Source organism: Lepidochelys kempii, chromosome 14, assembly GCF_965140285.1.
Source record: "Lepidochelys kempii isolate rLepKem1 chromosome 14, rLepKem1.hap1, whole genome shotgun sequence".
Lineage (NCBI taxonomy): Eukaryota > Metazoa > Chordata > Testudines > Cheloniidae > Lepidochelys > Lepidochelys kempii.
This window is the reverse complement of record NC_136393.1, coordinates 19,130,594-19,148,117: the sequence shown is the minus strand read 5'-3', so window position 1 is coordinate 19,148,117 and position 17,524 is coordinate 19,130,594. Positions and strand designations below refer to the sequence as shown.

The 17,524-nt window shown below is 47.9% G+C and overlaps 2 protein-coding genes across 2 annotated transcripts in view; one reads left to right on the top strand and one right to left on the bottom strand.

Moving 5' to 3' along the window:
* The window catches only part of OGFOD3 (2-oxoglutarate and iron dependent oxygenase domain containing 3), a 127,145-nt gene extending 114,674 nt beyond the window's left edge, over positions 1-12,471 (top strand). Inside the window, exon 12 of the mRNA XM_073311041.2 lies at positions 12,067-12,471. The gene's annotated coding sequence lies outside the window, so the exon portion shown is untranslated. The remainder of the gene's footprint in view (positions 1-12,066) is intronic.
* Positions 12,472-14,357: 1,886 nt separating this feature from the next.
* Positions 14,358-15,540, bottom strand: LOC140897609 (urotensin-2 receptor). Its single transcript, XM_073310432.2, has one exon. The coding sequence runs from the start codon at positions 15,444-15,446 to the stop codon at positions 14,358-14,360; it is 1,089 nt and encodes a 362-aa protein (XP_073166533.2). The 5' UTR covers positions 15,447-15,540.
* Between the last annotated feature and the right edge of the window lie 1,984 nt (positions 15,541-17,524).

Sequence of the window (17,524 nt, the reverse complement as noted above, 5' to 3'; positions counted from 1 at the left end):
GAACCACAGCTTTCATTTTTTAAAGAAAGTTTCTAGTGCTCATGATTGTGATAACCTTGAAAGCAGTGCATAAACTGATGCAGTGCTGTCTCCCCAAGTCTGCAGACAGCCTAAAGCAATAGTTCTGGGGGCTGCAGTGGTCTATCCGTCTTAACCAGCAGTTAACGCAGAAACCTGAACATGAAAAGTTAAATGCCAACATTAATCCTCTGGCTTCTGTGATTCATTTGTATCATGTCAGTACAAATATCTTTTGACATATTGAAAATATGCATGAGGACAGCATCAAAACAGATGTAATATAAACCCCCTCCCCCCGTACTGCACTGATTCTATTTTCATATTTAATTAAATCTTTTAACGTAACGTAGGCTTCTGCAGAATTTGCAGAGACAAGGTGGGTGAGGTAATATCTTTTATTGGACCACCCTCAGTTGCAATCTGCCCTGCTGGAGTGTAACACAATGTAGGGGCTTTGCTGCAGAATTTAAATGCAACTTGCTATGGAGTGCATGGGGTCTTTCTGATAAAATGGCATGAACATCCTGGCTATTTTGTGATATAACCTGGGATACATGCATTGGACTGTTTTCTGGGTCTCTTCAAGGTGACCTGCTGAAGGAAGCATTCTTTGTCATGTCCTAGATCTGCTTTAAATCCAGTGATAACCACCAACAGGCAAGTGGAAACTCAATGAGACACTGGTGTGCAGAGAGGCTAGCTGGGCACCGCATGGAACGGGACTTGGCTATCCTAGGCTTTTTATTTCAGTAGAGGTTTGGGTTAGTCTGAGGTTGTATCAGTTCTCCCTGACAGATGAGGCAAACTCCTGGAACCAAAGTGTGCATGGGGAGGGGAGAGAAAAAGAATTGTTTGTTTCCCCTCCAAACAAACTGTTATCAAAATGAAAGAGCAACTTAACCCCGAAGAGCCCGCTCAAAACTGTTGAAGGAGACACTAAATTCAGCAGCCAGAATGACAGTCGGCACTCAGATTCCCAAGTGTCTCTCAAAGCAAGAGCAGAGCAGGGAGTCTGTGGGATGCAGCAGACTTTCCAGCAGCTGCTTATCCTCCGTGGGGGATGGGGGGTAGTCACACTTGTATGTAAATTTTATGCAAAAAATGAAAAAGGAAATTTTAAGTTAAAATTTCTGGCATTTATTGGCAAGAGTGCACAGACCTTGCACTCAATTCAAAAGCATCTCTCTGCCTGCCACGTCTGGTCAGTTTCAAAATTTCGGGGAATTTTCTAGGCTTCAATGGTTAGAGCCCTATTGATTTTGGGGAAAATCAGAGAACCAAAAAGGGGAAAATGGTTCTCTCTTGGTACAAAGCTCCCATCATGCTAGACTTGGGAGACAGGTGATCAGAAACAGGCTGAAACAGCTGGTGCTGGAAGTCAAGGAACCAAGACTTGATCTTCCCTCCACACCTCCTATTGCAGGTTCTTACCCTGGGAGATGTTCCAGAAACTGTACTGATGCTATGGCACTGAGAAATATTTTTAGCAGCAAAATTATATCCAGCCTTCCAAGCATAGCTGTTATATTCCTTGTGGACTGAAATATATTCTTAGCCGAGTAGCTGCCATTAATTTAACAGTGGTATATAAACTCTTCTGGTGCACAAATGTTTCCTTCTTCAGTCCATTAATAGCTAATGGAAACATGAGATATCCCTAAAGCCTTGGTCCTTCTGTACTTAGCACTTTGTCCTTTTGTGCTGAGCACCTTTCATCCAAGGATCTCGAAGCACTTTACGGACATTAATTAGGTCTTAAAGCTCTCCTGTAAACCAGGGAAGTATTAATCATCCCCATTTTATATATGGGTAAATAGAGGCACAGAGCAGTTAAGGGACTTGTCCAAGGTTACCCAATAAGTGAGTGGCAGAGCTTGAAACAGAAGCCAGGAGTCCTGATCCCATAGCCCTCTATTCTAACAATTAAATAAAAAGGTCTCTTTTTAGCTCCGAGATTGTAAGGCTATCGGCTATCTTATTCTAAACCTACACAATTACATAGTAACCCCGTGCTAGAATTGTCAGGAGGGCTGGCCTCCAGGCCCCAGTGACAGGTGATGTAAAGATAGCTACATCAGCCAGATACTGAGAGCAGAATGAGTGAGATACAGCCAGGTGTAGTGCACGCAGTACCTCTTTTACTCTTGCACAGTTTTTCTAAGGGGAATCTTGTCTGAGAGCCCATCTGCAATGGCTGTGCCCTGAAGGGAGAATGTAACGGATACTGAAAACCTACATCAGATTTGAAGACAAGGGCCAAGTTCAGCTTTCCCTAAGGCTGTGTCTACGCTACACAGCTTCTAGCAACATGGCTGTGTCGCCATAGCTGTGCTGCTAAAAGCCGTGCAGGGTAGCTGCCGTTTGTCAGCTCTCCTGCCAACAAAAAACGGCTACCCCCAACGAGCGGCGTTTGCGTTGGCAGGAGAGTGCTTCTGCCGACAACACGCTGTTCACACTGGCACTTGTCACGGCAAAACTTTTGTCTTTCAGGGTTGTTGTGTTTTTTGAACACATCTGAAAGACAAAAGTTTTGTCGTTCAATTTCCAGGGTAGACATAGCCTCAGAAAGCTCTCCCGTCGACATGACTACTTCCCCCAGTGAGCAGTGGTAGCTGTCTCCCGCCGACATAGCGCTGTGCACACTAGTACTTGAGCTGGCGTAATTTATGTCTCTCAAGGGGGTGGAATATTTACATTGCTGAGCAGCATCAGTTTTGCCGATAGACAGAAGTGGTAGAGTAGACACAGCCTTACGCTAGAGTGAAGCTGCAGAAACTGTTGTGAAGTCACTCAGGATTTGTGACAGGGTGAACTGAGAGCAAACTTCAACCCCAACTCTTAAAGGTTAACTAAATCCACTGCACAAGCTCACAGGGCCTTGACCTCCTCGAGGTGCGGAGGGGGAAGTTTTCAGAGGCACAGGTGTCCCAATTTCCCTCTTCCCTTCCCCCCAGACACTCCTGCAATACAAAGAGTTAACTCACTTGCCCCGTCTTCACCCCTCTACATTTTTGGATGACATTATATTCAATCAAATCTGCAAAGTAATTACTCGAGAGAAAACTTGGTGAGGATATAGTTCGCAGCTGCAGTCCTGATGGTTCTCAGCTGTGAAATGAACAGTTCCAAATTAAAAAAGGTGGTTGAATTACAATGAGTTTGCTGGAAGTCACTGTCAGAGCATGTCCCTGAAGCTGTGACTCAGTGGCGTAAGAAGGTCCCAGAGGGCCCTGGTGCAAGAATAGGTTAAAGGCCCTCTTCCCGATTCTGCAATCCACCCCCTTCCAGCGCCCCCACAGCCCCAGCTCCCTCACAACCCACTACAACACCCCCAGCTCCCTCCATGGCCCCCCTTACTCCCCTCCAGTTCTTCCTCAACCCCCTTCCAGCCTCCTTCAGTCCAACCCTCGCTCCCCCCAGCCCTGATCTAATCCCCTCTCCAGCCCCTTTTAGCTCACTACCTGCCCCCACACTTCCCTAATCCACCTCCCAGGCCCCCACAAGCCCTCCCCCAGCATCCCTCCAACCCTCCTCTCCCAGTGCTGATCCAGAGCCCCTGAGCTCCACTCCGACCCCTTTCCCCCACCCTCAACAACTCCAATTCAGCTCCCTGACCCCCACCTCCCCGGCTCAGATCTAGCCTCCCAGGTCTCCCTTCCCCAGTGCTACCAGTTGTTGTCTCCACTGCCACCTCCCCACATGCAAAGTGGCTGATGCTTTTACCTTGCACTCTGAGGGGAGGGGGGAGGTCAAGGGGGTAAGGGGAGTGTCTCCCGGCTGCTCCCAGCCTCCAACACTGTGATCCCCCCATGCATGTCCTTGCCAGGTGCTCACATCTGAGGCCCGGGGTTGTCCCAGCTGGAGGGGGCCCACCTCTCAGCTGCCCCTTTCCCCAGGGGCCAGGGGACTCCACTCTCCCCAGGAGGCCTGTCTCCGTTGCTGCATGGCATGGTTTGGCTCAACTTCTTCCGGGCTGGTGGTAGCACAAATGGGGATACCTATGTGCGGCTAGATCCAAGCATCCTACACAGCTAGAAATCCCTTTAAGCATCAGCACAGACAGCCTGTCACCCCAATTTCTGGATACCTGCATTCTGTCCAATGGAGGTAGTCTGTATCTACCTTCTGGTTACATTTCCAGGCAGTAGGTATCCAGGCTCCTGGATGCGTGGGTCCTATCCACTGTACTAGTCGGGGGTGCAATCTCCTTATCTCCAGACAGCGCATGGCACCTGCCTTGTCTCTCTGGACTCCTAGGTTCTAAATTGAAATAGTACTCTGGTTGGGTCCCTATAATCTTGTGGGCCCTGGCCAGTGACTTCACCACTTACACCATTATAATTAAACCACTCGTGGCTTTCTCCAGTACTCCAGGCTTATAGACTTGCAGTTTAGTTGTCGTATCTTTGCTTGGATGAATCACAGTTGTTTTGAATCAGAAATACAGGCGCTGACTTTGAGATGCTAATCTGGATGCATGCAGAAAGCCTCCTTGCACCCTAGAGCCTGAATAATGAGCTGTGATCAAGCAGCTAGCAAAGTGGAGTTTGCTTTGCAACTTTGGGAACACCATGTTAATTATAAATCACAACAGCTGCCAACGACAGCTACTATTGGAGGCCAGTTAATAATACCCATGTATAGGACACTGATGGGTGTTTTTATTCTGCTGAAATTAGTTGTTTTGGGTGAGATCCACAGAGGTGCTTAGGAGCCTAAACCCCAGATTTAAATGTGTGAGTCCTAGTTTTGATGCCACTATGATCCACAAAACTCCCCTCAAACCTTGTAGGTGCCTAAACATGCTTGGTACCTAAGTGTTCAGGGTAAAAGTTCCCTCAGCACCTATGTGTCTGCCTCTGGGCCTGTGTCTTGCCATCTCCCACCTAAACCCCAGAGCAGCCGCAGCAGCGGTGGCACTATCCACCCTATAACTTTTAGCCCAGTGGTTAGAGCACTCACCTGGGGTGTGAGAGACCCAGGTTCATTTCCCCCTTCTCTGCCAGAGGGGAACAAAGATTTGAACAATGCTTTTCCACCTCTCCAGCGAGTGCTCTAATCACTGAGCTCTGGGATATTCTGACGTGGGGGCCCCACAGTCTCTCCTAGTTGTTCCAGTGTAGGTAAATAATGAAAGAGTGATTGGTGTAAGGGGAATAGATCTTGGCTCTCCCAGCTGGGTGCCCTCACCTCTGGACCACAGTTATTCGCACTCTCTCTTGGGCCCATTGCTTTGAAGGAATAGAGAAGATGGTGTCTCAGAAAGCAGGTTTGTGAAATGGTTAAGTTCTATTAAAATTCCTTTCTGGGTCCCAATGAGAGACAGAGAAATAGGACCCAATTGCAGGGAGTGCTCTGCAGGGTGGGGTTCTCCTTTCCTCCTTCCAATTGTCCTTATCTAGAAAAACAAAACAAAACAGGGACTGACATATTTTCACCTCGGGGTACCACACTGGTGATGTTTTCCTTGGCAGTGGGAAAGGCTGCAGCATTGGCTAGTACCTGTGAGGCTCCATATTGGGTCAGGTGGAGGGGGATGATTGGCCAAAAGCTATTAGGGGTGGGCTTACAGGACTATACAGATGGTCTCACACCGGTGCCAATTTCAGGTGGAGACTCAGTTTAGCTCGGAAGCCTGCTCCAGGAGAAGCTCCTTCCAATTGGAGGGTTTAGCATAGCCCTGGAGATCCCTTCAGCTGGGGAGTGTGACGTAACACAGAAGCCTTCTTGAGCCCAGAGCTTAGTTCAGCTCAGAACAAGCTCCTGGCATGAGCTTCAGGAGTTTACTTCAGTCCTGAGAGCCCACTCCAGTTTCAGAACCTTCCTTTGGATTAAGGGTTCAGCCTGACTAGAACCTAGAGCGCTTAGGTGCTTATATTATCCCCACTTCCATAGAGTCAGAGCCCCTCACCATCCGTAATGGATTTATCCTCACATACCCGCTGTGAGGCTGAATGTGCCATTGTCTCCATTTTACAGGAAGGGATCCGAGGTCCGAGGGCCTACTTTCACAAAGGTACTTAGGTGTGACGCTGATTTTCTGTGCACTTAGAAAATCACAGGGTGAGTCACCAAGCCTCTGTTAAGCGCCTAGGCTCTTGTATAATGAATGGGGAGAAACAGGCACCTTAGATTGTTCACAAAAGCCTCTGAGCACACCGAGTGGATCGGGGCCCACATGTCACTTTTGCAGCCAAGCATCTGTCTTCCCCCAGTTTGTGAATCACAGGCAGAGATAGGCACCTCCTTGCAGCCCAGATTTAGGCACAAAATGCCATAAAAGGGCCAAGGCTTAGCATATGCTCTTCCTGTTGGCATTCACCATTGGCTAGTTTAGGCGGCTCCCCACACAGCATGCTGTTTTTTGTGGATCCTACTCTAAATGGATCCTAGTGTCTTAGACAGCCCAGATTCAACAGAGAAGGATGACTTTCCAATACTACATGAAGAAGTAGAGACAGCTGTGAAATCTCTCAAGAATGGAAAGGTTATAGGTATTGACAACATCTCAGCTGAACTGATGAAATTTGGAGGAGAAATAGTAATAGATGTACTCACCAAGATCTGCAGCAAGATCTGGCAGACGGGTGAGTGGCCTTCCACTTGGACACAGTCACTAATCATCACTCTGCCAAAGAAAGGCAACCTGCAATTGTGTCAAAATTACTGGACCATAAGCTTAATTAGCCATCCCAGCAAAGTGATGTTGAAAGTCATATTGAACAGATTGAAGCCACAAGCAGAGAATATCATCGCTGAAGAACAGGCTGGCTTTTGTGCTGGAAGAAGTACCACAGAACAGCAGCAGGACATCTGCCACATCTTTGTTGACTTCAAAAAGGCGTTTGGCAGAGTATGGCATGAAGCTCTCTGGGCAAACATGAAGAATGTTTGTTTACAATGTTGTTCATAAGCTTATTCTTACCATTAAACAACTGTATGCCAAGGCCAGCAGTGCAGTTCTCGTCAATGGCACAATAGGAGGGTGGTTTCGCACCACTGTTGGAGTCCAGCAAGGCTGCCTTCTTTCACCCACACTGTTCAACATCTACTTGGAGTGCATAATAACCGATGCCCTAGAAGATCACATATGCACAGTCAGCAGTGGGGGAGTGAACAATCTCAAATCTTCAGTTTGCTGATGACATTGATGGCTTGAGAGGCAGCGAAGATGAACTTGCCAACCTTGTGAAACGATTGGATGAAACCTCCGCAAAATATGGCATGGAAATCAGTGCAGAGAAAACCAAGTGGATGACAAACAAATGTGATGGGATCAGCTCACATATCACTGTCAGTGGACAGGAACTGGATACAGTGAAACTGTTCAAATATTTGGGGGCAATCATCACTGATGAAGGATCCAAGGCAGAAATTCGGGCAAGAACTGCGTAAACAACAGCAGCAGTGGCAAAGCTAAAGCCAATTTGGAGGAATAAGAACATCTCCCTGGAATCCAAACTGAAACTGCTGCACGCATTGGTCATCTCCATTTTTCTGTATGCATGTGAGACATGGACCCTTATGGCAGAACTTGGACATAAAATACAGGTAGTAGAGATGAGATCCTACTTTGACCACGTCACTAATGAAGAGGTCCGCAACATCATCACCCAATGTGCTAGGTCATATGAAGACCTCCTGACAACGGTGAAGTAGTGCAAGCTGAAGTGGTATGGCCATGTAACAAGATAATCTGGCCTATGCAAGATCATCCTCCAAGAGACAGTACAGGGGAAAAGAAGAAGAAAGAGGTAGACAGAAGAAGAGATGGACTGACAACATAAAAGAGTGGACAGGAATGGACTTTGCGGAGACTCAAGCATTGACACGCAATCATCGGGATGGAGACAGTTGGTTGATTGCTCATCAATGATGGTGCCCAAAAGACCAATGCAGTTATGGGAGTGATGATGACGATTCTAAAGTACCTCCCTGTCCCCTTCATTGTATAAGAGCATAGGCACCTAACTCAGGCTTTGTGGGTCACAGTGTTGTTCCTGTGATTTTCTGGGTGCTGCGACACTGAGCAACACAGCACCCATCTCTTTTGTGGAGCTGGGCCTCAGTGACTCACCCAAGGTCACACAGACCCTAAACAGTGGGCCAATTATCCTCACTGCTAGCTTTCAGTTAGAACCCTTCTTGCCTTTAAAGGATGTGTAAAGGGGATTTTATGAAGATGCCACTAGAATTTTGTAAATTAAACCAGCATTGATGCATATAGCCACCCCCACTCCCCCCACAAAAATCCCCAAACACCTAAATCAGCCACTAATGTTATGTGGCAAATTAAAATGTGTTAGCTCCCTCTGCTGCAGCAGCTATGCCAAACACTAGTTAGTCCCTTGCAGGGTGACCAGATGTCCCATCCTGATATTAAGGGCTTTGTCTTATATAGGCAGCTATAGCCCCTCCCTCCCCCCACTCCCCCCCCAAAAAAGTGTCCTGATTTTTCACACTTGCTATCTGGTTATCCTACTCCCAGAGTCCTGCTCCTTCCTCTGGAGGTTGCCAGTGAGGCTGGTGCACATAATCACAAAACTGGAGCTAGTTTGGATTCTGCCCAGTTAGAAACACGAAGGACACAAATTAGACTTTGAAAATAAGATCTCTCTCCTTAATGGCTTTCTTCTCCATGTGACACTATGAAAGGAATATTACAAAATAAAGCAATATTATGACCTCATTAACTACAACCAGACACCTTTTAGAAGCTGACGTGGGCAGTGAATTTTTGCCTCTGGTGAGCCATAGGAAATTCCCTAATTGGCCACTAGGGGACCACACTGCTCCACAGAAATACAATAGTAGGCACATTTAGCTGGATGTCAGCAGAGCACAACAGTTAGGAAATAACTGTCCTGGGGTGGTATTCTCTAGCCCCTGCCATTCCAAACCCATGTGGACCGCTCCTGAAATCATGAGCTATTTCCTACAGCCTCTTTCTTTGAAGGAAACATTTGTAAAATAGCCTAACTTGCTTGCATATTTAACACTGGCAATGAGGAGGGGTTTTTTGTTGTTGTTTTGTTTTGGGTGAGGAAAAGATACAGGTTCCAAAGAAACTGACAATGATTAAATGATTTGCCCAAGGGATGGCTTTAGGATTGACAAGAATCTAAATGACCAGGTTCAGGAATATCCTGCTGCTAGAGGGCTGGGATGGGAAGTGGCTTTTATGCCTTTTCCTCTGGTCTTGCTGCTGGTGAGGAAATTGAGCATAAATTGCTGGTTCTGTATGGAAAGGAAGATCCAAGAATTGTTCATCTTGATAGTGCCTCAGGCTGGTCCTGCCTCCCCCTTGTTATTAATTTAAGGGCCCACTATCTAGAAAGGCTACAACATGTTCCTAGAATCACTCCTGTTATTGTTCCTCTTTTTATGTTCCATGACGTATTTATGAAAACTGATTTAGGAATACCTAAATCACTTGATCCAAATATTAACCGCTGAATCAAACATCCTGCAAACTCCCTGCCACATATGCCAGCTGTGAAGTGCCACTGAAATCATTAAAAATGGACAGCAGGCCCTTCAATTATTTACTGGGAGCTTATTTTAAAAGGTGGAAGAGCCAGCAACAAATGGAAGTGTCCGCAGCAACTCAGCAAGGTTCAAAGGAGCTCATCTGCTCCTGGAAAAACAGAAATATTTTCACCAGTCCCACAGAACAGCACTGTTCTTTTTTCAGACTGAAGATAGAAAATCTACAGTGTCTGCAACAAAGAAACTAGCTGAGATGAATGAAGGGGAAAACTTTTGGGGGGAACTACATTGACTAGTGGTCCTTTTCATGGTTATTATTTTACCATAAACACATAATGAGTCTGGATGAGTTTTCTCATGATGAAATTATTAATTTTGCTGAGAAATGGGCATAGTGTTTTGCAGTCACAAACTCTGGCCAAACAACAGCAAAATGCTATACTACCTAAAACTACTACTTCCCTCTTTCCTGGAAAATTAGCTGAGACCTGGGATCTGTAAGTTTGGATCAGACAAACCAAAGCTCACTGGAGTTTGACCTGCATCAGGGAACCATTTTTAAAAATAAGGGTTAAAAGTAGTTTCTGGTTTTGCCTGGTCAGACTAAAAAAGAGCAACCCATGTAAAATTGTTTTCAAACAATGTTAAAAAAAGTTTTCTAGACAAGGAGTTACATTTTCCTCTCAGTTACAAGCCAATTGACATCAAGGGAGTTACTTCTGATTTACAACTGGTTGCTAACTTTTGTGATTTTATCATGAGTCTTATGATATCTGGAGTTTTTTTGTAAAGCACCAGCTCCTGGATTCATGTTACTGTGTGAGAATATCAGCTTTCTTTTGTTTTAAAAAAAGTTAGGTTTCTAGCCCTTGTGGTTGTAGAAAAAAGCATGAAGCAAGTGCACCCTAAAAGCACAGAAACCCAGAGGCCACAAAAAGGACCCCAACATCTCATAACTTAATCCTGTCTCATGATCTTTGGGGCCTGACTTGTGATTTTTCCAAGCTTGGGGTTGGCAATACTACAACTTAGTCTAAAAAACAACTTGCTAATACTGTTATAAAAGAGTTTTGTCTCGTCCATATTCACTAAATTTACCATATTTAACCCTCTTTAGCAGAAACTATTCCAACCCTGTGTGGATTAATGGGGTCCTACCACAAGTCCAACTCCAGTGTGAATTGAGACCAAAATTGCAGACAACGTGCACCACCCACCACACCAGGGGTGGCCAACCTGAGCCCGAGAAGGAGCCATCAATGTCATACAAACTGGGTCTATCCCTTTCTGGGGTTGTGACATCATGTGATATAATTGGCCCTTCTTCTTTACCTAGGCTAAAGCATAGGCACTTATACCATACCCATCACCATGGTACTGAAGAACCTAAATAGAATAGAACATCAGAAGACTATCCTCAGATAGTAAGACTAGCATTCCAAATGGGAAATAACTGGCTAAGCAGCAGTGCTGCAGAAAAGGATCTGGGGGTTATAGCAGATCACAAATTGGATGAGTCAACAGTGTAATGCTATTGTGAAAAAGACAAATGTCATACTGGGCCATATTAACAGGAGCGTCGTATTTCAGACATGGAAGGAAATTGGTACACTCTTCTTGGCACTGGTGAGGTCTCAGCTGGAGTACTGTGCCCAGTTTTGGAAACTGCACTTTAAAAAAGATATGAACAAACTGGAGTGAGTCCAAAGGAAAACAACAAAAATGATCAGAGGTTTAGAAAACCTGGCCTATGAGAAAAGGTTGAAAGTACTGGCCATGTTTAGTCTAGAGAAGAGAAGGCCGAGATGTGCATGATAATAGTCTTCAAATATGTCAAAGGCTGTTATAAAGAGAATGGTGATCATTTGTTCTCCATGTCCACTGAGAAAGAAGTAATGAGCTTAATCTGCAGCAAGGGAGATTTCGGTTAAATATTATGAAAAACTAACTGTAAAGTTAATTAAGCACTGGAACAGATTACCTCGGATGGTTGTGGAATCCCTGTCACTGGAGATTTTTAAGACTAGGTTGTTAGACACACATCTGTCGGAGATGGTATAGGTATACTTAATCCTGCCTCAGGGTGGGAAAAGGTCTAGATGACCTCTTGAAGCAACTTCAGTCTTACAATTCTATAATGTACTTTATTCATCCACAAAGACTGATTTATCTTCTTCATAACTTTGTAATTCTACTTTCCATTGATTAAACAACTACATTTTCGCATGGGACCATCTTGTTACATAATTGGCCTTTAAGGGCCTGTTCCTGTGAGGAGCAATAGAAGTCACAAATACTCAATACTTCACCAGAACAGGCTCCAGTCAGCGTGGATTTTTTTCACTGTATGGTCATGAGGAAACATCCCCTTTGTTCAGATATGAGCAAGCTGCAAGGACAACACCTGCAATCTATACAGCCTGATTCAAATAAGCAGTGGTTCTCCTCTCACCATTGTATTATTCTGTTGCTTGACAGCAGCATTCCACCCACAACCAGCATGAGAAAGAGACACCTCCTTTCAGAATGAAACTTAACCTTGTTTCTTTTTAACAGGTGTTGTTTTCCCGTGAAGACAGGCCCAGAAATGTGAAGTAAAGGAAAGGAAAATTTGTTACAAATGATGAATCCAACCGTGGGTTAGTTCCAAAAAAGGCAAGTACTTAAAATGTTGTAAAAGTACATGGCACATTGTGTGTCCTAACAATGCCTTATGTCGTGGTACCCAGACACCTCAGGGATAAGCATGTTAGATTATGTAAATCTACCTAAAGCTCATGCTTCAGGGTTTCAGCAGGCCAGTGGCCAGGATAACTAAGGGATCTCCCCCTTCCTCCCCCCGGTACCATGTATTCTGAGAGGGTTTTTTGAATCTTCTTTCTCTGAAGCATTAGGGATGATCACAGCTGGAGATGGGGGGGAAGAGGGAGGTTTGGCCAGGGCAAGCTACAGTGGCACCGAGCACACTCTCTCTCTCACTCAGGTGTTTGTCTGGCTGCTTGTTGCTCACATGCTCAGGGTGTTACTGATCCCCATATATGGGGTTGTGAAGGAATTTTCCCCCAGGTCAGAATGGCAGTGACCTAGGGTTTTTTTTTTGTTTTGTTTTTGGTTTTTTTTGCTTTCCTTTGCAGCATATGGGTCATTTATCAGGATTATCCGAGTGGCAATCATTTCCCTGCCACGGCAGGAGCCTTAGACACTGGTGGACCTTGATCCCTTCTATTCTCTGGGTGGTGCTGGTGGCCTGTGATGTGCAAGAGGTCAGACTAGAGTGGTCCCTTCTGGCCTTAAACGCTATAATTCGATGACACTTTAGTTAGCTAGCTAGTCTGCACGATACAGTAAAGTACAGGCTGAAACAGTGATAGCTTAAAGCTATCTTTGTCCCCACTCCTCCACTCCATGTTACACTAGGAGCAGGCCTGCTGAGAGAAATTTGGGGCCCTGGTATATCATGTTCTCTGGGGCCTCAACCCCTCCCATTTCATCCCAGTTAGACATTTTGGGGGGTGACCTGTGCTTGGGATCCTGGTACAATTGTCCCCCCTTTCCCAGCCTCTCATCAGCCCTGACTGTGGCAGCCAAGGATCAGTGTCTTTGGTTCTCATAATTACAGACCCTTGTGCTGAGTGAAGAAGCGATCAGTCGACTGAGGGCAAAACCATTGATGATCCATTGCTTCTTAATAATCTTGTCTGAATTGAGATTTTACCCTTTAAAAAAAAGGCTACAAACATATTTTTGAAATGGGTGTGCTGAAGGTTTGCTATTAGATGTTAGGTGGAAGAACAATAATGAGTAGTTTATACTGAGCCAAAGTGACTTCTGTGGAGTTACATCAGTAATTAATTTGGCCTATTATGTCGATTTCTGACCTAATCATCCCTCTTTTCCCTAGAAAATGCAGTAGAAAGGCTCAAGGGAGCAGAGCAATTTCTAGTTGTTGAATCACACAATCAGAAAACAATACCAGCATGGTATTTAATTCATTAAGTTCCTCATCTTGCTCTTAAAAGAGACTGGTGCAGACTGCAAGGAGATTCTGGCATGAACATTGTTCTGATGCATGTCCCCCACAACTGTGTCACCAACTGTCACCGTTTTATCACGAGTCTCACAATATTTAGTGGGGGTTTTTAAAAGCCCAGGCTCATGGAGTTAGGTAGTTAGAGAATCCCAGCTTTCTTTAAAAAAAACAAACAAAACAAAAAACAAAAAAAAGTTTCTAGCCCTCATGATTACATAGAAAAGCTTGAAAATCCAATCCCTAACGAAGAAAACAAAAAACAAAACCCAACAACAGCAACAACCAGGAGGCCAATAAAAAGAACCCCAAATGTTTTCTCATTCAATTTCACCTGATTTTTAAGACAATCTCATGATGCCAGAGGGCTTGGCCCATGAGTTTGTCATGCCTGGGGTTGGCCACATCGCCACAATGAATGTACCCATACAGCCTTTCCCCACTTCTGAGAAGAGTTTGATCAAAGTGCAGAACATTCTACTGTATAAAAGAGAGTTCAAGTTTAAGATGAAATAGGAAAGGGTCTTTCAAAGTTTCCTGAGACACATTCTGAACAGTTAACAGTACTATGGACCGGACAAGGGAGATTTCAGACTGCCAGGTTTCTAGTCCTGGAGCCTGGGCATCATTGCAGTACCACGGAACCAAAGTAAAACAAGTGCGGAGCGGGAGCTAGACAAAGCTTGGAAGGAGTTTGCCCAAGATGTACAGGAAGTACCCAGAGAGCCAGTTCCCCGCGGTACCTTGGCTTTATGGGCCCTTAAGCCTTACCTTGGACAGACATTCCTCTGGTTCCCACGTGTGGAGCCCCTCTCCCTCCTCACTTGTCCTTCAGCGTGGCCATGCCCAGGGACTCGGAGGTGTAGTCATATTGGTTGCTGGAGGACATGGCCCTTCCCCAGGAGCGCTGCAGGTTGGAGCTCCGCTTGCGGAAGGAGGAGGTGAAGCGGTGGAAGCTGCGGTGCCTGTTGCGCAGGTACTCCCGGTAGTTCTTGGTGAGCAGGGTGTAAAGGAAGGGGTTGATGCAGCTGTTGCTGTAGGTCAGGCAGGTCACCAGGTAGTTAATGCACTTTTGGGTCTCAGAAGTCAACTGCAGGGAGCTGTGGTAGAGGCGCACCAGCTGCCAGACCCAGAAGGGCAGGAAGCAAGCCCAGAAGACCAGCACGATGCTGAAGACCATGATCAGCACCTTCTGCCGGGGGGACCTCTTGCCCTCCTTGTGGGGCGGGTTCCTCTGGGACTCCAGGTAGGTCCTGGCCAGGCGTGCGTACAGGTAGCCGATGATCATCCCCGGCGCCATGATGCTGGTGCTGAAGAGCACGGTCAGGTAGGTCCGGTAGGCGTCGGCGCTCCAGGTCGGGGCGCACATCCGCTTCACCTTGCCCCCGGCCTGGCCCGCCTCGGTCAGCGTGACCATCAGCATCATGGGCAGGGTGAGCAGCAGGGAGACGGACCACACGGCGCCGGCCGTGGCTTTGCGGTAGCCCCGGGAGCGCGTGAGGCTGCCCAGGGGCCGGGTGACGGCCAGGTAGCGCTCGGCGCACATGAGGGTGAGGGTGAAGATGCTGGCGTGCATGGTGAGCAGGTCCAGGCTGAGCAGGACGCGGCAGCCCAGGTCCCCGAAGTACCAGTCCTGCGCCAGGTAGGTGCAGACGATGAAGGGGATGGTGGAGAGGTAGAGCAGGTCGGCCAGCGCCAGGCTGACGATGGAGCTGTACATGGGGGCGGCGCCGCGCGCCGAGTGGCACATCACCGCCAGGGTGTACACGTTCCCCGCCACCCCGGCCACGCACATGCAGGACAGCACCGCGCCGAAGGCGATGAGCAGCTCGCTGCCGCCGCCGCCGCCCGAGCCCGCCGCCCGGCCGGACGCGTTGCCTGCCCCGCCGGCGGTGAGGTTGGGCTCCATAGGGGCTCAGGGCAGGCGGCCTCCGGCTGCAGGGCGCCCGGCGGCGGGCATCGCCCGGGCTGCTGCGCCCCGCCTGGCGCGCTCCCCGGCGCAGCTGCTCAGCCGGGACAGGAGGCTCCGGTGCAGGGAGCCGCCTCCGAGCCCCTTCCAGCGCCCAGCGGGGCCCTCTGCAGCCCGGGGGCGAGTCCCAGCCGGCCAAGCCACTTGGCGAGGGGCAGGGCTCTGGCTCCGGCCCCCAGCCGCCGCCGGGGACGGGCGGGCGGCGAGTGACTCCGGGCTGCGAAAGCTGCCGGCAGCAGCCGCGCCTGGCGGGAGGGGGGGCGGAGGATGTGGCCGTCGGACGCTCGGCTCGTGATGGGGGTGAGCTGGGAGCGTGTGTCTGGGCGTGCCCGGGTCACCCCGGGGCCGAAATGGCCGGGCCGGGGGGAGGCAGGAAGGGTGCTGAGGGGCAGGGGGTCAGCCCTCGGTGGTTTGGATCCCTGCAATGGGCAGGGCCAGGGGCACAGATCGCAGGCTGCCTCCTCCTCTGGGCACGGGAATGAGGCCACCAGGCGCCCAGTGGCAAACCTTGGGCAATAATTAATAGAGTGTTTTACAAACCCGGCTCCTGCTTCTGCCCCTCTGTGGTGGGCAAAGGAGCGGATGGAGTGGCCAGGTGAGAATGACTCCTCCTGGTGTGAAGCCATCTGAGGTTCCTAGGCCTGCCCCACAGGGGCTGTTGAGAGAGGGCTTGGGACAGGGCTTCCCTGCCAGCTGGGAACTGAACATTAGAGCAGTCCCTCTGGAGTCATAGAATCATAGAATATCAGGGTTGGAAGGGACCTCAGGAGGTCATCTAGTCCAACCCCCTGCTCAAAGCAGGACTGATCCCCAACTAAATCATCCCAGCCAGGGCTTTGTCAAGCCTGACCTTAAAAACTTCTAGGGAAGGAGATTCCACCACTTCCCTAGGTAATGCATTCCAGTGTTTCACCACCCTCCTAGTGAAAAAGTTTTTCCTAATATCCAACCTAAATCTCCCCCACTGCAACTTGAGACCATTACTCCTTGTTCTGTCATCTGCTACCACTGAGAACAGTCTAGAGCCATCCTCTTTGGAACCTCCTTTTAGGTAGTTGAAAGCAGCTATCAAATCCCCCCTCATTCTTCTTTTCTGAAGACTAAACATCCCCAGTTCCCTCAGCCTCTCCTCATAAGTCGTGTGTTCCAGTCCCCTAATCATTTTTGTTGCCCTCCACTGGACTCTTTCCAATTTTTCCACATCCTTCTTGTAGTGTGGGGCCCAAAACTGGACACAGTACTCCAGATGAGGCCTCACCAATGTCGAATAGAGGGGAACGATCATGTCCCTCGATCTGCTGGCGGTGCCCCTACTTATACATCCCAAAATGCCATTGGCCTTCTTGGCAACAAGGGCACACTGTTGACTCATATCCAACTTCTCATCCACTGTAACCCCTAAGTCCTTTTTTGCAGAACTGCTGCCGAGCCATTCGGTCCCTAGTCTGTAGCGGTGCATTGGATTCTTCTGTCCTAAGTGCAGGACTCTGCACTTGCCCTTGCTGAACCTCATCAGATTTCTTTTGGCCCAATCCTCCAATTTGTCTAGGTCCCTCTGTATCCTGTCCCTACCCTCCAGTGTATCTACCACTCCTCCCAGTTTAGTGTCAGTTTAGTGTTTCCTGGAAGAGGAAAGGAGTGACAACATGGCAAGGGGTTTAAAAAACCTGATCTGCGAACTCTTCTTATTTATAAGGATAGTGAGGCAGTGGAGCAGCTCACCTGGCTGGTTGGCTCATTGGAGGTTGTTAAGAACAGGTTGGAAAAACACCTGTCAAGGATGGTCTAGGTTTCCTTGCCCCCTGCCTCAGTGTGGGAAGCTGCACTAGAACAGGTGACTCCTGGAGGTACCTTCCCGCCCTGTGATTCTGTAAGTTACACTGGAGTTGGACCAGGCTGAGAAAGAGATAGGCATAACCACCTCCCTGGCTGCTGCTCTCCCCTTCCCCCCCTACAACAAGTTGATCTTGGCACAAGGGAGAATCAGGGTCTTATGTATTTAGTTTCACAAAGAGAAC

Bases quoted from the DNA above. Each gene is read 5' to 3' on its own strand.
- LOC140897609 (XM_073310432.2), bottom strand. From the start codon at position 15,446: ATGGAGCCCAACCTCACCGCCGGCGGGGCAGGCAACGCGTCCGGCCGG.